The 24,772-nt window shown below is 45.3% G+C and overlaps 1 protein-coding gene across 1 annotated transcript; it reads left to right on the plus strand.

Annotated features, from left to right (window-relative positions):
• The first annotated feature begins 13,501 nt into the window (after positions 1-13,501).
• On the plus strand, positions 13,502-15,542 carry LOC144805818 (uncharacterized). Its single transcript, XM_078672295.1, has one exon. It carries the CDS (start codon positions 13,784-13,786, stop codon positions 15,464-15,466), a length of 1,683 nt encoding a protein of 560 aa, XP_078528421.1. The 5' UTR covers positions 13,502-13,783; the 3' UTR covers positions 15,467-15,542.
• The last annotated feature ends 9,230 nt before the right edge of the window (positions 15,543-24,772 follow it).

Here is a 24,772-nt window from a genome sequence, read left to right on the forward strand (position 1 = left end):
CGTCTCTGCCGCGTTCTTCTCCTTCTCTGAAAACACGCTGAGGGCATGATGTTTTTATAATGCGATAATCTCTGCAATTGCTCTCAGCTGTGGGTCGCGCATGCTCAGTTCTGTTTGTTATTGACCTCTAATAACGGCGCCATCTTAGCGTGGTGTTTGTTACTAATGGCGTTAATGAAGCGTGGTTTGATGTACCCTCCTGACTTCTTGTACTCGCCCCTTCCAGCATTATTTTATGTCTTTGTAGGCGTTTTATACTACTATATAGTCATTATTTCTTAAAAAATGTTTTTATTTTCCTTTTCTGGAATTATAGAAAACGAACATATTTACCACCATTCTGAGTATGGTTCTTTGTTAGTCTATTTTTATCTTCCATGGACAGGCCATAGGATTTACTTACCAGGATTGGATAAATTAGCCTCCTGGATTAGATTATTTTCTGTCTTGACCTGTGCAAGCCAGGGTCGACCTTCCATTTTATTGTATTATGCTGTTTATATATGCTTTGGTGCAAGATTCTGTTATAGTTAGTCCTATATTATCTGATCATTAATATTAAAGCATAAAATGGACTTGAACTAATCCTCACCGAATAAGAAGAGGACTCCCAACAAGGAAAAGCCCCTTGTTGGGTCTTTCACTTATTCAGTGTCCCTACATTCAGTATCTTATATTATTTCATTTATCCTTAGATTAGACATATTATATTTGGTAAATCCTATATTTCCTTCATATATGACCCTAATTCTTATCTATTTCCTTTTGTAGTTCTAATTAAGAATTTAGAGGGGCTCATTTGTGAATCCTGCCATATATATTCCTTTATCTCTAGCCCTCCCTAGTTCTTCTGTATACGACTGTACCTTAGATTAAGGTTTCCCACTCTTCCCTTGAATTAAGGCCATGTTTGATAGTATCAAACTTAATCATGAACCACTGCTCCTGCTGTTTTCTTCTTTTTGAACTATCTCCTAGTCTGGTTTGTTCCTTAATTCTTTCCAAGATTACCCATCTGATGTCCTTTATATTGTGACCCAGTTCCTTCCAGTGGGCAACCAGTGGTGCGTTTTCCTTATTATTCTTAATCGCCGATTTATGCTCTCCAATTCTTAGCCTGAGTTCCCTACCTGTTTCTCCTATATATCCCTGGTTGCACGGGCATAAAATTAGGTATATCACATTCTTTGTTCTGCAATTATTAAGTGTGGTAATTTTCTGTGTTGCTCCATTTAGTTCTACTTCTTTGGTCACTAAGCATAGTTCACATATGCAGCAGTTGCCGCATTTATGATTCCCTCTCGCCTTTGTTCCTGTCATAGTTGTTTGTCGTTCTATTATGTCGTCTCTGTACGTGTGTACCAGACTGCTTCTGAGATTCTTATTCTTTCTATAAGCATACAGGGGACGTTCTAAGATAGTCTCAGCCCCCTCATTTAATATTTTCCAATTGTGGTTTGTTATGTTCTTAACCTGGTTTGCCACTGCTGAATATTGGCTTACCATGACTATTTTTTCGTTGATTGGTTTCTTCTCTTTTTTGGTCAAAAGACAGTCCCTGTCGTAGAATCTTGCTCTCTTCAGAGAGTGGTCTGTAAGTTTTTTTGGATAGCCCCTATCCTTGAATTTTGACTTCATCTCTCCTGCATGGCGGTAGAAGTCCTCAATGTTCGTGCAGTTTCTCCTCAATCGGAGAAACTCCCCGAAGGGTATTGAATCTTTTTGACTCCTAGGGTGGTAGCTGTTATAATGCAATACAGTATTGCGGTCTGATTCTTTCTTAAATAATTCCACCTTCAGGTGTTTGTCTTCTCACTTTATGCTTATGTCTAAGAAGTTTACTTTAGTTCTGCTGTATTCGGCAGTGAACCTAAGATTTAAATCTCCTAGATTCAGCCAGGTGAGAAAGTCTTCCAGGAGGTCCACTGTTCCTGACCATATAAAAAAGATATCATCTATAAAGCGAGTCCAATTCCGAATGTTTTCGTAAAATGGACTGACCTCATTATAGATGTGTTTGTTTTTCGAACATACTAACATAGATGCAAGCCAGACTTGGCGCACAGGTCGCGCCCATGCTCGTCCCCTTGCATTGGAGGTAAAGGTCTTTTTTAAAAAGAAAGATATTGTTTAAGAGGACCATAGAGACGCATTGGACTATGAATTCCTTACTCCCTCCTATAATCTCTGTTTCTTCTAGAAGGGTCCTAACTACTTCGATGGTATCCTGCTGCGGAATATTGGTGTAGAGTGACTCTACATCGAGAGTCACCAAGATTTCATTTACACCATCAAACTCCAAACCTTCTGTTTTAGCAATCATATCCGAAGTATCTCGGATATATGATTTCTGTTTCTCCACCAGAGGTTTTAGAAACCTATCAGCGTATTTGCTTAGTGGTTCTAGCAAGGAGTCAATGGAAGCCACTATGGGTCTGAGTGACGGGTTATCTAAGCTTTTATAGACTTTAGGCAGTCCATAAAAGGCTGGAGTTTTTGGGTTTGTGTTATTTAAAAACTTCCATTCTTCTTCTGTGATATCACCTTTTGTCTTGGCTTCTAACAGCAGTGTCTCTACGTCTTTTTAAGATTGGTGAGTCTAGTTTGTGGGACTCTCTTGTAGTGCAATTCATTGGACAGTACGTTTAACGCTCTTCGGTCGTAGTCTTCAGTGTTGAAGACTACAACCCCTCCGCCTTTGTCCGCGGGTTTGATTGTTATTTGGGTATCATTCGATAACGAGTCAATCGCGTCCCTCTGTGTTTTACTGATGTTATTTTCTTGAAAGTATTTCGTACTAAGTAGGTTTCCTACCTCTAGTTTCACCATTGCCTCGAATAACTCCAAGTTTGTATCTACCATCCCTAAACTGGGGGTGAAAGTAGATTTTGCTCTCAGTCCCGAATCCTTGGGCTCTTCTCTAGCTGGTCTGTTTTCGAAGAAACGGCGTAGCCGTATTTTTCGAAAAAAAAGCCCTTAAATCTTTTTCTAGCTGGAATTTGTTAATCCCTGTTGTTGGTACAAAGTTAAAGCCCATACCTAGCACTTGTTTTTCTACAGGGGTTAGTGTTCTACTCGATAGATTTATAATAGGTGTTGACTCTATCGCCAGTATACCTTGTTTCTGGTACGTTTGTACTCCTGAGGGGCCTGGTTCTGCTGATATTCCTGTTCCTGTTCTCTTTGTGCTGGCCTCCTTGTATACGGTCCTCTTGCTCTGTTGTGAAACCCTCTCTGTGCCCTCTGTGGACGCTGTTCTAAAAAAGCCTTTTTGTAATCTCTATTGGGTCCTGCATACTCTTCATCTTCTCTTGTCGGCACTTCCTCTTCCCCACTACTCTCTGAGGTGCCTGAGAAGTTCAAATGTCTCTGTCTCCTAGATTGGAATCTCACTCTAGGGCCTCCATTTCTATTGTGTTCCTCCTTCTCGGTATAATAATCTTTCCTCAGAAAGGGATATACTACTTCCTGGGTGAATTTATTAATATCATTCCTCAGTTTCTGGGTTTTGCGGTTTGTTAAGTATTCGCAGTACCCGTTCATATCCTGATTTATTTAATCTATTTTCTTCTTAGCTTCTTCAACGGCATTACTATCTAGGAGAGCTTTTTCTAATTCCTCAATCTCTCGCATTTCTATTAGAATAGTGGTCTGTGCTGTCTCAATTATCAGTAGCATGAGGTCTCTGCTGCATCTGTATTTACGTGAGTGTCCACATGCCAGTTTGTGGATCATGTTCACTACCCAACCATATCAGCATGCTACGAATCTGTGCCACCACCACACAAGCAAACTGACCCAGGAGTTACAAATTAGCCATGGCGGCTCCGAGACATTGCTTACATTGATGGCCCCACCCAGGTCTCTGGCCCTCTGGACAGCTATCGAAACAGAGGACATGCCCTTTTGAGAAGCTGGTAAACCCAGTGCTTCTTCGAACAGTACTTTTATCACGGTGCTCCATTTTACGTGGCCAACTCTCACCCCAATGGCCTCCTCAACAAGGTGCGATGTTTGGGTGACATTCGTTCCGCGAAGTCCTGAAGTGTGTGTGGTAACTGAAATAAAGAATGAGAAATAATACCACAGATGCAGTTCTCTGTCAGCACAGAAGATAGCAGAATTTATTGGAGACCAACAAACAATGCAATATATGTGCAGCACGGAGACAGACAGCAGAGCCACTGAGTGTCCAAAGATGTGAGGTTTCTGACAGCTTTTATATGCCCAAACCACAAGAAGATGCAGCATCTTAACATACGTAGCACAAATTAAGCATGGGCTATTTGACCAATTAGCAAAAGCCTAGGCTGCACTATACCATTTATGGTCCAATACATACTGTTACTGACCACGTGTCTGAAGTGGGCAGCTTCTGGAACTTTCCACTCTAATGTAAGATATCAGACTGGGTACTGTGTCATGAAACAATTTGCTTATCATTAGCACGTACCAGAAATGTTTCTAATCATGATATGCTGAAATACTTCTGCCGAAGCCTGCCTGTTCCTCTGTTCCGGTAGCTTTCCTGAGCAAGCCTTGTGTTACAAAAGCAGTTCTACTGAAGCTTAATGGAGGAGAACCAAACATCTTGTGCGGCGATGCTATGTCAGCTTAACAGGGCCTGAATCTTCAAGCATTTGGTATAATTAAAAGAAAATGGCTTCTACACGTGCATAAAGCACACGCCCGAAACCCATCGGCCTATATCTTCCAGGATCAAAACCTAACGAGAAGAACAAACGCAGAATTCAAATGTTTTAATAGACCAATGTCATGCTCACAGTTTGATGCGCTGTAGTCGTTCACCGTATTAGCAGGTCTTTTGTAATTAGGCGCTCCTACCTGGAGACGGTGGTTATGTTTGTCACTATAAATAAGGGGTTATTGTCCGCCTTTGCGGATACACTGTCTACCTTGATACTTCTGCTTTTCCTTAACCTTTGTGTTGTTCTGAAATTACCAGTAACCTTTATAAGACACATTGGTAAGCGTCATAATGTTGTCTATCAGTTGTCACTTTGTCCCCTTTTTGTAAAATATTCAAGCCAAACTTGAAATAAGTACATTTTGTTGTGGGAATAGCTATTGTTGCCGGTGATTTCTTTTATTGCAGCACAGCAATGCCTCTATTCTAAATCAAACATTGATCTTTCGAATAGTATTGATTTAATTCGAGAGTGTCTTTTGCACCATTAAGGTGATAAATAATACGTTGGCCTCTTTTTTTTTAATCAAATTTATTTTTATTGAGTTCAGCAAAGCAATACAATACAACAGGTGAAGCCCCATAACTTTGCTCCCTGAATCCCTCTACGCAAACCGCACATGCCTCCCATTGTAGGGCTGTGCGGAAGAATGTTATGCGTCCATGTAGGCTGATTAGGCGGAGATCTGAGTAGTCAGTGCGAGCTAGAACTCTCATATCCGTCCCTCACCTGTGACCCTCCCTAACCCCAACAGCTTCCCCTCCCCTATCCCCCTCAACCCGCTCCCCCCTCCCTCCGGTGTGTTCTGGTGAGTCTGCGGCGATTGCCTTAGAGGACTCGTCGTAGGCTGCACATTACCCTCCACTGTCGTAGTGAGGAATTCATCCGATAGTCTTAGGACCCTTAGGTACCTGGGGCACGTGAGCTCATTAAATTCTTGTGTTAACAGGGAAAGGATAGGCTGCCATATTTCTTTGAAAGAATCGGATGTCTGTGTGAGCGAAGCCTGGATTCTCTCCATCCCCATTATGTACCATAGTCGATGTAGCCACCCTATGTGAGTAGGTTTCCTCGGCGAGCCCCATAAGGAGAGGATGTGTTGTGGTGCAGCCCCTAGTGCAAGTCCCATTTGTTTCCCCCGAATGGATTTGAGAGGGAACATGAGTTTATTGGGAAGACCCAGGATCACATACGCCGGGAACCGGGGGAGCTCTGTCTCAAAGTACTTGTCGATATCCCTGAGTACCCCGTCCCAGTATTCCTGCACCTCTACGCATTCCCAAAGTATGTGTAGCATGGTCCCTGTCTGCCCACATCCCCTCCAACATGTATGGTCTCTCCGTGGGTTACCCTGACGTAGGCGTGCCGGTGTCAGGTGCCAATAGTAGGCCACTTTCACCGCTGACTCTTTGCTGGCAGTGTTTATCGCCGTATGGTGCGCCCGGTAATAGATGTCTTGCCACTCCCTGTCCGAAAGTGTGCGTCCTAGTTCTTTCTCCCATCTTTTCTGGACCGCAGATCTCGTCGCTGGAGGTGTCGGAGCTAGAAGTTTGTATAACTCCGTAATGACCCCGGAATCCTTGGATTTAGCGAGAAGCCATTTCTCATATGGGGTGAGGGGGCGGCCGACCAGGGGCTCAACATCTTTTTGCGTAAGCCAATGCCGCAATTGGAAGTATTGCAAGCAATGAGGTTTGTTGATCCCGTACGCCCCTTTTATCGCGGCTAGCGTCATAAAGCCCTGCAGGTCGAACAAGTGTACCGCGGAGCGACACTCGGTCTGTCGCCATTGGGGAAAGGAGCCGGGATGTGCCCCAGGCGGGAACGCCTGGTTGTCCAACAGGGGCATCAACGGTGAAGGAAAGGTTGTCAGACCTCGTGGGACCGCGACCGCGTCCCATACTTGGAGGAGTGTCCTGGTGATGGGCGACTTTCTAAGGTAAGCCGGCCTGTCCGATCTCGCCAGGAAGGGGACCCTCCACAGCGGCATGCCCGCCATTGCTCTGTCTTGAAAGAGCCATCGCTTTTCGGAAAGAGGTCGGGACGATTCCAGGAGGTATCGCATCTGAGCCGCTTGAAATTAGCGCCTCAGATCCCGCCCTCCGCTGTCGACCGGGTGACCAGGTCGCGACGGAGCCGGGGGTGTTTATGGGCCCAGACATATTGCAGCAAGGTATCCTGCAGTTTCTTAAGCATGCCCAGGAGGAGGGGGGGGGTGTGACTGGGATGGTCTGAAAAAGATAAAGCACTTTCGGCAACAGGGACATTTTAACAGCGGCCACTCGGCCCAACCACGAGAGCGGTTGCTGTCGTCATCTTGAGATGTCCCCTTGAGGAGCTTGGAGTAATTGAGTTCGACCGTCTGGGCCGTTGAGGGCGTAAGCTCAATGCCCAGATATGGCAGCGTAGTGGACACAGCCAGCCCCCCTATGCAGAGCGTCCCCCTGTTGGAGTGGCGGATGTTGCTGCCCAGGAGAAGAACCACTGATTTCCCTACGTTCATCTTGAATCCCGAGATCGCCCCGAACCGCTCCATCTCCGACAGGAAAGCCGGAATCGACATTCTGGGGTTGTTCACTGCGACTAGGATGTCGTCTGCATATAGACTAACGGTCTGCTCCTCTCCCCCGAATGTGAGTCCCGTGATGTTCCTGTTGTCCCGGACATGTTGGGCGAAGGGTTCTACATATATGGCGAACAGCAGTGGCGAGAGCGGGCATCCCTGCCGTGTGCCGCGCCGAATATCAAACGGCCCGGAGCTCACCCCATTCACCTTGATCGTCGCCCGGGGAGATTCGTAGCAACTGGCTACCCAGGCTCGGAACCTGTCCCCCAGGCCAAATCTCGCCAGGGTGTTATCGAGAGGCTTCCAGTCCACCCTGTCGAACGCCTTTTCGGCGTTGACCGACAACAGGGACATCTGAGGCATTAAAGTGAGCCTTATCGATTACGTGCATCAGGCGTTTGGTGTTATCCGCACTCTGTTGGGCGGGCACAAAGCCCGCCTGATCGGGCTCTATAATTCCCGGCAAACAGGGCCCCAGTCGCGCGGCCAAGATCCCCGTAAATAACTTCAAGTCTACGTTAAGGAGTGATATTGGCCTGTACACTGCGCATAGAGCCGGGTCTTTGCCTGGCTTCGGCAGGACTATAACGTCCGCCTCCAACATCTCCTGTGGAATCGAGCCCGGGCCTTAGAAGGAGTTGAATAATGTCATTAGTACTGGCGCCAGGAGGGGGCAGAAAGTTTTATAGAAGCCGGCTGAAAATCCATCCGGCCCTGGTGCCTTTAAAGGTTTGAGTCTGGCGATCTCTGAAATTACCTCCTCGAGGCGTATTGGGGCGTCTAATGCCCAGGCGTTCGACTCGTTCACAGTCGTTACGCCTGCAGTCTCTAGGTATGCCGTCCCTGCTGCATGATCTAACGCAGGGTCAGCCGCGTAGAGCTTGCCGTAAAAAGCTCTAAACGCGTCCGCGATTCGGTCATCCTCTCTAACATCTTCCCCGCCCTCTGTTCGAATGACGGAAATCTTGGACCGGACAGACTTGGCTTTGAGCTTGCTAGCCAACAGGCGGCCCGTTCTGTCCCCCCCCACATAGTACGTGTGGCGGAGGCGGAGCGCCGCATATTCCGCCCTGTCCAAATCTAGGCTCGCTAGTTGTGCCCTGGCTGCCTTCAGCTTGCACCATATTCTGGGGGCCCCTGTCCGGCAATGAACTCTTTCCAGTTCCAACACTTGCTCCGCTAGTTCCCGACGCCTTTCTTTCCTCTCCCTGTTATCCGCTGCCGCAATCGCCATCAGTTCCCCGCGGATGACCGCCTTCAACGCCCGCCAAACCGTTGACTGAGCCACCTCCCCTGTGTCGTTCCTGCTTAGGTAATCAGAGATACTGAGGGATAATTGCTGTTGGACCTCCTTGCGGGTGAGTAGATTTTCCCTGAGTCGCCATCTGCCCCTGTGTGGTGGTGTACTTGGGACTGTCAAGTGAAGGACCACCGCGTCATGGTCCGATAAGGCTGCTGGAGTAACCTTTACGTCCCTTACCATGAGGGTCAGTTCTGTGGAACCGAGAAAATGGTGTGGTGCACATGTGAGTAGAAAGTGTACCCCTGAGTGGTGTATCTCGCGCCACATGTCTGCCAGCCCACTGTCGGCCAACCATTGCCTCCCAGCTGTGGAAATCGCCCCGGTGTCACCAAATCTCTTCCCCGATCTATCTGCCTCATTGTCCATGACCAGGTTCATGTCCCCCCATCAGGAGGTGTCTCGTGTCCCCTGCCAGTGCATCGGAGAGCGCTCCCTTAAGAAAGGCCTCTTGTTTGGAGTTGGGCGCGTAGAGCGACCCCACCGTGAGCGTCATGTTACCTATCAAGACAGTATGGGCCAGGAGTCTGCCTTTAATTTCTGCCACCTTGCCTCCCACCCGTCCTTTGAAATGTTTGGCTACTAAAAGGGCCACCCCAGCCTTTTTCTCGGAAGTGGAAGAGTAAAATTGATGTGGGAAAGCCCTGGATTTCATGCGGTGCCAGTCCTTTGTTAATAAGTGCGTCTCCTGGAAGAGACATATATCCGCCTCTGAGCGTTCTAAGAAGGAGATGATCGCCCTTCTCTTGATCGTGTTATTGAGTCCTTTTACGTTAAGAGTGAGGATCTGGATCGGCTTGTCAGCCATAAGGTGGTGTAAGTGCAGCTCGCTCAAGTACCGGCCTAGTGCCTCCCCTTATTCTCCTACTCTCCGCCCTAACAAACCGAACACACCGAGTCCCTCGTCTCCCCCCCTCCCCCCCCACCCGAACCCCAACTTTGAAACCCCAACTGGTGAACATTGTCCAAGGCCTACCCAACGACAGTCCAGGCCTGTGGTATAGTGTCTGGTATAGGGAAAGCGTGTCCATGGCGAGCCCAAGGCCCCCCGTCCCGCCCCCCCACGGCAGTGCTATGGCGAAGCATTCTTGCACCCCTGCTCAGGTTTCTCATGACCCAGCATCTGTGTCCTTGGAGACTTCCTGTATTGCTGCTGCTTGCTTGTGTGCCATGGTGTCTGGGTCCGGTTTGAACCCTTTCTTGGGTGAATGCCTGCGTCGCACCTTCTGCCATGTTGGCCTAATTTTTTAGTTGGATCGGTTTATCCTATTAGAGTCCTGTCCTGTCCTTCGTCGTCCTTTTCTAGTGAGCGGCCTATGCCCTAGAGCAGTGGTTCCCAAACTTTTTTGACCTGTGGTTTCCTTGACCTACTCGGCAGTTGGCCGTGGCTCCCCGCCATATTTTTTTTACCGGTGGGTGGGTGGGGGGTATGTACCTCCTGTTGTCTTCCTTAAAGTAATTGGGACGCAATGAAGGTATTATAATGGTTGTAATGCTTGAATTATTAATCTCATCTTTCACTTGACTCATCTATCCATGCTTTTGTCCATCTCCCCCTTTCACTCGCTCATCAATCCTTACATCCACCCTTTCACTCATCCATCCATTCACCGTTTCACTTATCAATTCATCCATCCACCCATTCACTTGCCCATCATCTACCCTTTCATTCATCCAACAATCCATCCTTTCACACACCCATTCACCAATTTACTCGCCCATCAGCTGCCCTTTCACTCATCCATCCTTTCACACACCCATCCACCCTTTTACCCATCCATCCAACCTTCCACCCATCTATTTACCTTTTCTCTCATCCATACTTCCACTCATCCATCCATCCTTTCATTATCTATCCATTCCCCCCCTTTCATTCATCCATTCATCCTTTCAGTCATCCATCCAGCCATTCAGACATTCCTTCACTTATTTACTCACCCACCTTTTCACATTATGAGCTTAGCCTTTGTCTGCAGAGTCGCAGACAGAAGAGGCCTATCAAGAACGAACTACAGCAAGGGGTGGGGGGTGGAGAGTTCACTATGCCCCTGCACATAGGCAGACTGAAAACGTAGAAGTCATGAGTCACTCATGATATACAGTGCCAGGACGTGAGGTGACTGTGACATGGTTTTGTTTCCAGGGCTTTAAGTGGTGTCAAAAAACTGGGGGGGTCTCTTCAAAGGGGGTGTTGGATGTAATTAAGAGCGTAGTTTAAAACACCTAGGCTAAAAATCTGCTCTTAGCATAGTGGTGCGCCCGACAGGTATTATGTTATTTCTGTCATTGCATCCAGATATATAATACAGCAAGTATCATTACACCAACAACAAGCCAGGACTATTGTCTTTGTCAATGGTTGCTAGTTCCTTAAAATAAAAGAGCAGCGACCATGGCTTTGTTGAATATAATATTGAAAATACTTCAGTTCTAAAATGACGAGACAGAAAAAGAACTATAACCCGTTCTTTTTAACTTGTTTTATAGGCTTCTTTAAATAAACATTTTTTTCTATCATTGCAGCATGGGAGTTTTACCTTTCATCTAACAGAATGCCCGTCTGTACACTGAGGCAGGAGGCCGCCACCACATGCTTTAACACCCCAGACTGCCCCATTGTCATTCTGTTTGTGGCAATCAGCCCCACACAGAATGATAATGGGCGGGTGGGGCTGCTCTTGTGCTCCTGAATGAGTGCGAGGCGGCTCCATCAGCGGGGGTGAGGCCTCTCACAGGGGAGCAGCGCTGCTCCCTGTGATGGCCAAAATTACAGACAAAAGGCGTACGGACGGTCCGTGAAATTTACGGACGGTTGGTCACCCTAGACTGTGCGCGGCACCCCCTGGCACCTCATTATGGGGCACCGGGGTGCCGCGGCGCACAGTTTGGGAACCACTGCCCTTGAGGGTCATACCCTTCCCTTTGCTTCAACAGTGTTTACCTTTAGAGATGCCGATACGAAATCCATGCTGGTAGTTTGTGCTGGGAACGTGCCTTTCATGTTTATTTCTTCCATCCAGCGTCCTTCGAGGTGCACACATTGTCAGATCAGGGGACAGAGGCACAGAGAGAGTAGGATTTGCCTAGTACTAAACAGTTTAAGTCTGATGAACGCAGAACTACGTTTTCCAAAGGTTATTACTTGGCCACGTTACATTCTGGTGAGTAGTCCATGAGAGTGGGTGCTGTGTACTCCCCAGGGGCAATGTCCATGTGGAAATCAAACTCTCGAGTCATCGGTAGGCTTAGGGTAAGATTAGTTCACCACTCATCCAACTGCACCAGGAACGTAACTGTCGGGAACATTCCTTCCATAGCATCAACAACACTCCTGGTAACGCATCAACAACACTCCAGGAGCCGCAGGAATGAATCTTTAGTTAAAGACGCATCACCACAGTCTGGGCCCATTTTTAAAAGCACAGTTTTACTTACAACTTTAGGATGGTTGTAAATACCCTTGATCTTGGACAAAAATGGGTAGAGAGGCATACATTTACTTAGTGATTCCCGAAGGGCACTATTTCACAAATTGGTAGGTCATGGTTAAACACATATGAGTCTATCTTAAGCAAAACCTCAAGTACTTTGGTTCTCCGAGAGCGCCCTTACTTTGCTAAGTTACTGTGTGAAAACTGGTAAAGCACCTCCTTTTCAGACATTAATAAGATGTCACCTGATCAACAGAACTTTAGTTAAATATCTGTGTATGAAGAAATATTCCTTGTAAAGTTTCAAAGAAGGTAAAGAAGGGGAAATTTACTAAGATTTTGGGCCGTGTTTGCGTCACTAAAGTGGCACAAAACAGTGCAAACATTTTTTCCCTAATTTTCTTTCCAGCAAATAACGGAAAAGTAATGTAAAGCATCGCATAGCACTGCTTCACGTTACTTCACACCTTGGGGGCCTGCCAAGGGTGATTCATGGGCGTTCCCGTGCAAACACCCATGGTTTCTCACGCTAAACCCAATTTACCAAATACAGTAGATTGGGTTAGCGTGAAAAAACTGTACCCTTTTAAACTAGGTGCAAGGAAGGAGAAATGCTTTCATTTCTCCTTCCTTTTCTGACTTTGCATGCGTGCTGCACTGTGCAACACGCATAGAAATTTGGAAAGCTTTCCCTCATGTCTAGACATAGTATTTTGTATAGGAAGTGTGTCTTTCCTGTACAAAACCGATGCTGGACTCACACACAGCCACCCTAGCGCTCTGGTGCTAAGGTGTGTGAATGGCGCACGGCTGCTGTAATCAGTGCCGGCGCAAGGGAAAGCGAAGGAGAGAGCCATATCTTTGAAAATATGGTGCTCTCCTACTCCCTCCCTGTCGCGCAATGCATCGTAGCCTCGCGTGGGAGGGGGGGTCGTTGCGCTGCATTGCGTATAGATTTGGTAAATCTCCCCTGAAATGTCTTTTACAACCAGTTAAACATTGTGAATTCTCATTCAATTATGTTTCAATGTAGTAATTATAAATATCTTTACATCCAACAGAAAACAAGCCTTGAATGTGTGAAATGACCATCAATAATGAAGCGAATGCGGTGAATCTTCAATAACAGCAGAAATAATGAGCTTCAGTATTCAGGAAAACATCAGCGCAGTCGGCGACAGAGGAACCTGCACACACACTGACAGATCCCGGATGAAGCATCAAGGGCAGTTCAGTGATTGTAAGAGACTGAGCTGTACACCTCCATGCCAAAAGACAAAGAAATTACCTTAGGAAAATTAAGGCAACAACAATAACAAACCGCCTCCTGTATAAACAAGTGTCCAACACCAGCTTTGATCATCGGATCAGTATGATGTGATTACCACAGTGCTCTGTTTTATAAAATGATGACAAGCCATCACTCCGTGCTCTAGGAGAATTGTAAACTCTTTCTGGACAAACCACAGTAACCAGAGAAGAGCACAACAGAGCGGAGCCAGACAACTGACGGGTAAAGGAAAGAGGAGTTCTTATATCTATAATACAACAGACTGTCCTAATTTGCAGCGGCCAAAAGGAAGATACATTTTTACCCGCAAGTGTACATAGCCATTATCCAATCTAAAGGTACAATCGCCTACAAAGACGCTTTCTACGTATTAGGAGCGTGGCAAATATTTGGTGGCTATTGCATTTTATTTTTAAAACAGAGCAAACATGCAAAATACTGCACACATATAAAGTGTGTGAGAAAAACACAAGTGCTTTATCAGCCATGTTGTTCCATCAGGAAATGCAGTCATGGGATGTAGACAAATATATACCCGACCCACAGATACTAACCAAGAAAGAAGAATCATACACATGCAGCAAGAGCTTTAGTTTGACATCACTACTCAAGCCTCATCACCACACGTACACAGGAGAAAAAACATTCAAGTGCAGTGAATGTGGGAAGAGCTTTAGTCGATTATCATATCTACAAAGTCATCGGCGAACACACACAGGGGAAAAACCCTATCATTGTAGTGAATGTGACAGTAGTTTTCGTAACTTTTCAGCATTAAGGCGTCATCAGCAAACTCATACAGGAGAAAAACCATTTGAATGCAGTGAATGTGTTAAGAGCTTTAGTAGGTTAACAGAACTACAAAGACATCAGCGAACACACACAGGGGAAAAACCATTCAAGTGCACTGAATGTGCAAAGTGCTTTAGTCAGTTATCACTCCTTCAGAGACATAACCGAACACACACAGGGGAAAAACCATTCAAGTGCACTGAATGTGCAAAGTGCTTTAGTCTCTTACCAAACCTTCAAAGACATAATCAAACACACACAGGGGAAAAGCCATTCAAGTGCAGTGAATGTGCAAAGTGCTTTAGTGAGTTATCAAGCCTTCGAAGACATCAGCGAACACACACAGGGGAAAAGCCATTCAAGTGCACTGAATGTGCAAAGTGCTTTAGTGAGTTATCAAGCCTTCGAAGACATCAGCGAACACACACAGGGGAAAAGCCATTTAAATGCAGTGAATGTGTGAAGAGCTTTAGTCAATTATCATACCTACAAAGTCATCAGCGAACACACACGGGGGAAAAACCCTATCATTGTAGTGAATGTGACAGTAGTTTTTGTGACTCTTCATCATTAAGGTATCATCAGCGGACTCAAACAGGAGAAAAACCATTCAAGTGCAATCAACGTGGGAAGACCTTTAGTCGTTTATCAAAGCTACAAAGTCATCAGCGAACACACACAGGGAAAAAACCCTATCGTTGTAGTGAAAGTGACAGTAGTTTTCGTGACTCTTCAGCATTAAGGTATCATCAGCGAACACACACAAGAGAAAAACCATTAAAGTGCTGTGAATGTGCAAAGTGCTTTAGTCAGTTATCACACCTTCAAAGTCATCAGCGAACACACACGGGGGAAAAACCATTCAAGTGCTGTGAATGTGCAAAGTGCTTTAGTGAGTTATCAAACCTTCAAAGACATCAGCGAACACACACAGGAGAAAAGCCATTCAAGTGCTGTGAATGTGCAAAGTGCTTTAGGCATTTATCATACCTTCAAAGTCATCAGCGAACACACACAGGAGAAAAACCATTCAAGTGCACTGAATGTGCAAAGTGCTTTAGTCTCTTATCAAGCCTTCAAAGACATAATCAAACACACACGGGGGAAAAGCCATTCAACTGCACTGAATGTGCAAAGTGCTTTAGTGAGTTATCAAACCTTCGAAGACATCAGCGAACACACACAGGGGAAAAGCCATTTAAATGCAGTGAATGCGTGAAGAGCTTTAGTCGATTATCACACCTTCAAAGACATCAGCGAACACACACGGGGGAAAAACCCTATCATTGTAGTGAATGTGACAGTAGTTTTCGCGACTCTTCAGCATTAAGGCATCATCAGCGAACACACAGGAGAAAAACCATTCAAGTGCTGTGAATGTGCAAAGTGCTTTAGGCATTTATCATACCTTCAAAGTCATCAGCGAACACACACTGGAGAAAAACCATTTAAGTGCTGTGTATGTGCAAAGTGCTTTAGTCAGTTATCAAGCCTTCAAAGACATCAGCAAACACACACAGGAGAAAAGCCATTCAAGTGCAGTGAATGTACAAAGTGCTTTAGTCAATTGTGGTATATAAATAAATAATACCGGATCTAGGTTTGACTGGACATAGCAATAACAGATGGCTCAATAAATAAGAGTCAAGATTCGAGGTAGTAGGAGTTTGCAGGTTTAATACAGCATAAAGGACAGGAACAGGACAACCTGCACAGGAATAGGATGGCAGCTCCTGGCAGCGCTGCCGGGGACAGGATTGGACTGGCGTAACATTTAATAACAGTGTACAAGCATATATACTAAAACAGTTGCATTGCAATACATACAATAGGCGGAACAGTGGGTGTGGTCAATAGCAGTCGCGAAAGATAAAGGTGAAAGTGGGTGTAACAGGAGGCATATACATAGACATGTGATGTAAACGTAACAGAATATGTCATAAATGGGGCGGAAACATGGAGGGGGCTACCTAAGGAGCCGGGACCTCTAACCTAATGGTGCGCGCAAACTGACAATGACGTGTTACTAGGAGAAGCTGGGGGCTATGACTTCTGCGCTAGGAGCAGAGACTGAAGTCTGGAGAGTCAGGGCGACATGGACCTAACACTATCTAGTATCTGATGTTTAGAGAACATGTTGATAGAATCCAGAAGTTATCGGGGTAAAGGCTAACAGACTCTAAGACTGGTGCATGCATTATTCTACATGTAGTGCGTGTTGAAGAATATTAAATGACCATTAATACAGTATTTCTCCTACATGGAGACGTAAAGGCTAGACGATGACTGAAACTATTGATGCGATTCAGTAGCTTAGGAATGCAGAGAAGGAGGGCTGAACTGATAACTAGAATCATAACATACTCTTGGCAGACTCATAGGCAGAGCCAGGCTGAACCGGGCACTGTGAGGCAGGAAGTAAGTGAAGGGTCAGGAATACAGGTGGGGGCTGTATCGCTCCTCAGCGAGGGCTCAGGAGACAGGAGCTGAATCTGGTGTCCGGGCCCTTTTGAGGCCTAGAAACGGGGACTTTTCAATGAAATAACGTGCACACTGAGAAACGTGGCAACGTAACTTTACATAGGCCTAATACTCGTAGCTTTCACGAGAACTGGAAACTGGCATACTAGAGATGGACACAACTGTAATTGCGTCTTTAATCAAACATGGGGAATACATATGCATATTAATCATGCACACATAACATAAGATGGGGAACACGTAGGGACACAGAACATGGCAAAATTTACTTTTCCACATTCCCTCCTTGTCACTACGTTTCCATCAGGAAACATCAATATTCATGATACCATCTATCATTTCATACAGTATCATTTGCTCGTCTTGAATTTTCTTGGAACTGGATTTAGGACGGGACTTGGGACTAGGAATACAAGAGGTAGCACAAATGCCACAAATCGCAGGGCCACATTGTATACAGAGGCAGCAACTGAATATGATCGCTACTGCAATACCCAGAAATGACAATACTTTCCATCCCCAGGCGGAAATTATATTCCAGAACCAACCGGACCATGTCCAGGTGCCTGGATTTTGGTGTAACATATGGGCAATATTATGGAGTCTGGTAATAGCTGAATAAACAGACGGTGCGTTATTAGGAATGAAAATGCAGCAACTAGATCCGATGACTCTACATGCCCCGCCCCTATCGGCCAGTATGACGTCAAGGACGAGACGATTCTGGAGCACGACAATTCTCATAAAGGATTGCTCTTCGGTTAAGTTACCTAGAGCAGAGGTAGTCTCAATCACTACTGCTTCGAGTGTTCTGGTTAATCTACGTATCAGTTTACTATTTACAACAGTACCTAAATAAGGGAAGACACCTTTATTGATATCTATGTATTGTTCTAGAGCAGTTTCAGTATAATCGACAATCGGGAGGTCTCTCTTGTGTCTCATATGTACTAGGTGGGAATTCCTATGATAGTCAGGTGGGGCTAGGAAAACTGGTGGCAGTAGGAATGCAATGTAACAGGTACCATCCCAATCGAGGGGCAGACGAACATATGCGGTCTGACCACAAACAAAATAAGAATGACGTGAAGCTTTGAAAATAGATTTCCTACTGTCACTATACTTGACAATAGTAGTACAATCACTATGGCCTACATGTACGGAACCATTATTTCGGACACATAATTCGCCTTTGACTGGTAATACTGACATAGCAGGTAAGTCTGGAGTAGAATCAGACTGAACATTCAGGACCATGAAATTCGAAGAATAATTACCTAGATTATAAACTTCATTTTCTAGATCTAACCCTGTTCTGTGGGGAAGACCTTGCTTGTCTGGAAAACATGTACTGTTCAGAAAGGACATATCATTTGATGATGACGTTAACGTGGACCATGCTCCACACGAACCATTATGTGAAAATGGATAAGGAAAGAGTGGCAGAACTCCCTTCGGTGTCTGGAAAGGGGGGAGTCGACCACACACCCAACAATTAGTGGCATTGCTGGTCTGGTGTGAATAATGTAACATGCGGATAAAGGAATTGTTACGCATAGCAAGACGATAAGATAGTTCATGAGGAGGCAGATCACTAAACGTGTGCTCTACTGTAGCAATAGAAGACTTATTTACATGAGAAACTGGAAAACACAAATAAAATGCATAACCTGTGCAGGTAGTCATAAGGCTGAAAAACAATATGAAACTTAGAAAAACGATCCATCGGATTGAGTTTTGACTAACTCTCTCACTATGGGGGTCTATTTTATACATGTCAGAAACCGGTCTAACCGTTTCACCTAGGGGAGGACTTAGACAATCAAACTGGCTGACTTATTTTACTAGACCTTAATTTTAGCTTATACTCCTGTTGCGGAGTTTTCTCTAACAGGGAGGGATTTGTATCATTGTCTTTTGCGGGACAGTCCTTAAGAATAGTACTTCGGCAGTCTTTAAAATCCTCGGAAATGTTCTTAGAAACAGTCTTTAATCCGTAAAACTTTTTCACATGAGACAGGTGGACCCAGCCCTTCCTGCCTTCCAGCTTGACGGCAGTACGGGTGGCCAGGAGGACCTGTTTGGGTTCTTTCCAGCGAGGCTCCAGCGGATTTGAACGATCAAAGTTCCTCACAAGGACCAAACATCCGGGAACGATGTCATGCGGTGCCACCTCGGTATTGTCTGGAAATGCGGCGGCAACCTGTGAACGACAAGAGTGTAGGGCAGACATCAAGGAAGCTAGGTAATCTGTCAGCATATTACTTGAAACATCGGTAATACTTCGGGGTCTAGGTGTACCCCACATATTAGGGGGGCGGCCGAATACGACCTCGTACGGGGACAGACCTGATCTGGAATGTGCGACCATGCGCATATAAAACAGAGCGACTGGCAGAGCTACTAGCCAGTCCACACCTTTCTCTTTACATATTTTAGCAATGCGGGTTTTCAGGGTCTGGTTATGTCTCTCTACGAGACCGGCTGCTTCTGGATGGCGTACACAATGGAACTTCCACTGGTACCCTAACAAAAGGGAAACATGTTTCATAAGCTCAGATGAGAATGGCTGGCCGTTATCAGAATATACGACTCTAGGGAGTCCATAACGGGGGAAGAATTCACGAACCAACTGCTTGGCAGTGGTCGCGGCTGTGTAATCTGGGACTGGATATGCCTCCGTCCACCTGGACAAAGCGCATACAACTACAAGGACATACTTGAAACCTCGACATCGCTCCATCTGAATATAATCCATCTGGAGGACTTCAAAAGGGTGGTCAGGAGGCTGGAATCCACCTTGTTCCACCGGGACACTTTTACCTGGATTAAACTGGCAACATATCATACAGGTACGGACTTTCTGCTTGGCTGCAGCTCGTAAATGCTTGTTGAACCAAATGTTCTGGATACTGTCTAACATAGCTTTTTCTCCTAAATGTGCTGGACTATGTGCGGTATTGATAATGACTTGAACCATAGAGTCGGGGAGAAACCATGTGGCTCTACCCTTCGTTACCCATCCCTGATCTGTCTGGACCCCTCCTTGTTCGGACCATTTCTTGATTTCATCGGGAGTAGCATGTGACTGGATATCTATGACGTCTTGAGTAGGGTCCTTAACTGTCATACATGTAGTCGGATCTGGAGTATGTGTCTGTGTCGGGTTAACTGGAATGTCTGGAGTCTGTGCTGTAAGCTTGGCTGTGCGATCTGCTAGATCATTACCTTGAGAAATAATGTCTGTAACTTTCGTATGTGCTTTGCACTTCATGATAGCAATAGATGTCGGTAAATGTATGGCATCTAACAGAGCTTGAATAAGGAGACCATGCTGAATCTTTGTTCCATGAGAAGTCATGAAACCTCTCTCCTGCCAGAGCACTCCGAAGTCGTGTACAACTCCGAATGCGTAGCGTGAATCTGTATAAACATTAACTTTCAGGTTCTTAGCGTGTATGCAGGCTTGTGTCAGAGCAACTAGCTCTGCTGCTTGAGCAGACAGGGTGTCAATACGGTGTGTTTCTATAACTTCAGTGTCAGTAGTCACTGCATACGCGGCTACTAGTTCTCCTGTACTTGTTCTCATACATGAACCATCCACATAAAGTGTCAGGTCGGGATCTGGTAATGGAATATCTGTCAGATCTTGTCTTGGCTTAGTCATAATGTTAACTACTTCCACACAGTCGTGTGTGGCAGGATTTGAATTAACTGACGTTAACAGTGTAGCAGGATTTAGAACGTTGCAGCGTCTGATTTCTATGTGTGGCTGGAACAGTGTCAGTTCATAACCTGTTAAACGTGCAATTGTCAAGTGCTGAGTCTGTGTTCGGTTTAAAAGAACGTCCACAGAGTGTGGAACTTGTACTGTCAGGGAGTGTCCTAATACTATGGAATCACTTTGTCTGATAGCTAGTGCTGTGGCTGCAACTGACTTGAGGCACGCAGGCAGAGCCTGGGCTACAGGATCTAATGTGCTCGAAAAATAAGCACAAGGCTTGTATTGTCCTGCTTGATCTTGTGTGAGAACAGATAATGCTGTACCTTCACGTTCAGTGACGAAAAGTGTAAAAGGCTTACTGTAGTTCGGTGTAGCTAGAACTGGAGCTTGGCATAAAGCTTTCTTTAACTCATTGAAACTAAGTGTATGTTCAGATGTCCAAGGGAGGACAGTCGATACGGCTGCCTCCTGTGTCGTTAACTGTATCAGTGGTTTAGCTAGAAATGCATACTGAGGAATCCATTGTCTGCAATAAGAAGTAAGGCTGATAAAAGCACGTACCTCCTTCTGTGTCTTGGGCTGAGGAAGACTCGCTATTAACTGGATACGGTCTGGAGTCAACTGCCTACCCCACTTGGACAGCAAGTGGCCTAAGTAGATCACTTGCTGGACACAGAATTGAAGCTTAGAAGGGGACACCTTGTGCCCCATCTCGGCAAGGAAATACAAGACTGTAAGTGATGCTCGCTCGCAAGCACGTTCAGAACGAGCTGTGATCAGTAGATCATCGACATACTGGAGCAGGGCAGTGTCTGTTGGCATGTGAATGTTGTCTAGTTGTCTTTTAAGTGCTTGGCTGTAAATACTAGGACTTTCTGTGAAACCTTGAGGAGCTCGTGTGAACATATAGCTTCTTCCATTTAAACAAAATCCGAAAAGAAACTGGCTGTCTGGATGAATGGGGACACTGAAAAACGCGTTCTTGAGGTCTATGACTGTAAAAAATGAGGCTTCGGAATCAATGGCTGTCAATAGGGAAGAGATATCTGGGACAACTGGGTACTGGGGAATAATACATTTATTGAGTTCTCGAAGGTCAATCACTAATCGATATACTGGGGGTGCATTTGGATCAGTACGTTTCATGACTGGAATGATCGGAGAATTACATACATTGGAGTCAGTCTCTACAACTACTCCTTGAGCCATGAGCTCGTCAATAATTTTGGATAAGGCTGCTACAGCCTCAGGTGGCAATCTGTACTGTCTGATTCGTGGCAGGACTACACCTGGCTTGAGAGTCACACGATGGGGTGTGATTTGCATATAGCCAACATCAGTGGGACCTTGCGCCCATAGATGCTGCGGAACATTGGACAATCTCGGATCAAAATCTCGTAATACATAGTGACCCTTGAAGTCACGTAAAAACAAGCGTATTCCCTCTGGGGAGCAGCAAATAACTGCACCTAATTCTTTCAGTGTCTTAATACCTAACAGAATATCTGGACATGACTTTGTAAGTAATAGATCAGTAGTGCGGGACAATGGACCTACTTCTAGAGTAACTGGCTTTGATATCTCATTTACAATAGGCTTTCCTGAAAATCCAAGGGAAACATTTCTAGAGCCTGAGAGCGGAGCCCCTGGAACTTCGGCGTGACTGATGGTGGTCCTACTTGCCCCTGTATCAATTAGAAACTTTCTGTCTTTCCCTAGTACTTGACTATGAACATAGGGACCTTCTTGGTCTACAGGAATCTCGATGAGAGGCAAGCCTACCTCCCTCTCTAGGCTGTTTCATGAATATGGCTGATACTCTGGATACTCGGACTGTGCATACTGGTACATCTGCTGTGTAACATGCTGTGTTGCAGCTATAGGCTGCGGTGCTGGAACTGTCTGTTGTGCATTCTGTGGCTGAGAAGTCTGTGAAACTTGTTCTTGTCTAGGCGGACGTGGTCTTTCTTTAGTCTTACCAGTAGCTATATTGTGTTTCAGAACTGCACACTCGTTTATGAAATGACCTGGCTGTTTACAATAATTGCATGTCCCTTTGACGGGAGCTGCAGGATGACTGGCTTGATTCGGACCCCTCTTCTGACTGTCTTGTGGAACAGATTGTGCAACTAGTACTTTCATTTTCGTGTCTTTCATACACTTTCTCTCGTGTTCTTGCTCTTCTCTGATTCTATTCTGGTGGTACTGGAGCATCTGTAACATCTGGGACGGGGTACTAGCTTGCCATGTACTTTCGACTTTCAAAACTCGATTCTTAACTTGTGGACCTGAATTCTCGACTAATTTAGTAACAAAAAGATGAGGGTACGATTCGCTACTAGTCTTCAAGCCACTGTTTATAATAAAGCATTTCTCAAATCTAGAATAAAAATCACTAGTGTCTTCGTCTTGTTTCTGTTTACAGGCTGAGATTGCATCCCAGTCTTCCTTTTTAGTGGCTAATAATCTGGGCAAAACTTGTATTAACAGTTCAGGTAATTCTTTACATTTCTCTCCAAGACCGGTACCTGGTACTCGTATCTTATCTTCAGCTTCTAGAACTGCCCAATCGATCTTTTTCTCTCCCACCTCCCATTCTTTTTCTTTGTGTTTCTCGTATACCCCTGCGGGCAACAGGACCTTTAACATTTGAATAATATCTGGATACGTGTATTCTCCCATACAGAGCATGTCTTTTAATTCTCGGTGGAACCCTGCTGGATCTTTGTCGTGACAAGGAATTAATTTCTTCATTTCTAAGAGTTCCATCTTTGTAATCGGGGCGTAAACAAACACTCGTTGCATTTCACCATCTGCTGTCCTGACTGGGTGTACTTCTCGTAACGGATTCTGTCTATCTATGTAAAACGGTTTACTTTCTGGAGGTGAGACATGAACAAAATGCGGGTTCAAAAACGTTCTATATTTGTGACGCTGTTCTAGAATGACACTAATTAAATCGGTACCTAAACCTTTCCATCTATACTGGAGTAACTCGTTCAGGACATCATGTAACGGACCTGGATCAGAATGTTGACCCTCGTACAATGTAATGAGGTGCTGGATCATATACATACCCACCAGTCGTTGCTCGGCTGGGGGCAATTTCAGAAACATTTGTGCCACTATTTCGTCTGGAAAAGTGGTAGAATCAGTAATCCATCGGACTGCTGATCGGGCTAGTTCTTGTTCATGCATAGTACTTAACTCACTATAACCGATTCGTGATTTCAGAATATGATCGGTAGCTTGAAATACTTGTTCTAGAGAACCTTGTTCTGGTGCCGGATGATGAAAAACTGACTTGTGTTTTAGGCGTAAATGGCGGTCTGGAAATCTAGATTTTCCTACATACGCTATTCTGGCGGGATTCTCGTCCTCTACCTCTTCTGCAGAAGAGTCATTCTCTTTCTCGCTTACTTGTGCTGCTTTACGTTGTTCGTGTAACCTTATTATTTCCTTACGAATTCTCTTGTACATACTCTCTATACTACTGATAGTTCTGTGCTTACCCTCGGCTATATTATCACTCCACCTTGTCAGGATTCTCATTTCGCTCGGATCTTTGGAACGGGTAATCTTGTTCCCTTATTAAACAATTAATCAGAAACTTTAATATCATGAGCTGGATCTCAGCTTTCCTTTGAGACATGGCTTCGCCAATACTTTCTGGATCATCCCCTGTACGGATGAAACGATATATTCTGTCTAGATCTTCTTTCATATTCGGTAGGGTGTCCAAATACCCGGTCACCCGTCTTACACGGATGGAATATATAACTGTACTATCATCACCTGCGACTGGATCATAGCGGCATTCAGTAAGAGCTCGTCGGATATCTGCAACGGACTTATATTTGGGCGTACGCTGTAACGCACATTCATGTAACTCGACTAATGTTACACGTTGGTGTGGTGGCGGGGTACCAGGAGGACCTCCTCCTGCGGCCCCTAAACTGGAATCGTCGACTGATACTCTTCGTGCTGGCAGAGTGGGAAATTGTAATGTAGGCTGGACCGGGGGTACCGTAGCTGGTACTCCGGTGTCTGGAGGAGCAGGAATTACATGATTTACAGGGACTGGCGGAACAGGATTTGCATATTCTGGAACTGTGTCGTCCAAATAGGACGAGATGAAAATATCAGCTGCGGTCGGTTTGTGACGTAGCTTGGTCGGAACTAATGGTGGCGGAAAATTACTGGATGCCTCCGGGGTCGCTTTTGGCAAGCCCTCGGCAAGAAGAGGATACATACCCTTAATGAGGGCATTCCTCTGTCTGTCTGACTGTTCGGTTTTGACTCGTTCACCTATCTCGATTAATTCCCTTTCTTGGGCTCGTTCCAAGGCTTCTCTACTTAGTTCTGACTTTCTGATTTCTTTTTCGGTTCTTCTATGAGATTCTTTGCGCCATAACTCGATGGCATCTTTCTGTGACTGTCTGGCTTTCTTTTTCCATAATGCTTCTTCTACTCGCATG

Source organism: Lissotriton helveticus (assembly GCF_964261635.1).
Source record: "Lissotriton helveticus chromosome 1_1 unlocalized genomic scaffold, aLisHel1.1 SUPER_1_unloc_28, whole genome shotgun sequence".
In the NCBI taxonomy this organism is placed as follows: domain Eukaryota; kingdom Metazoa; phylum Chordata; class Amphibia; order Caudata; family Salamandridae; genus Lissotriton; species Lissotriton helveticus.

Coding starts and splice junctions, on each gene's coding strand:
- LOC144805818 (XM_078672295.1), top strand. CDS start 13,784: ATGTTGTTCCATCAGGAAATGCAGTCATGGGATGTAGACAAATATATA.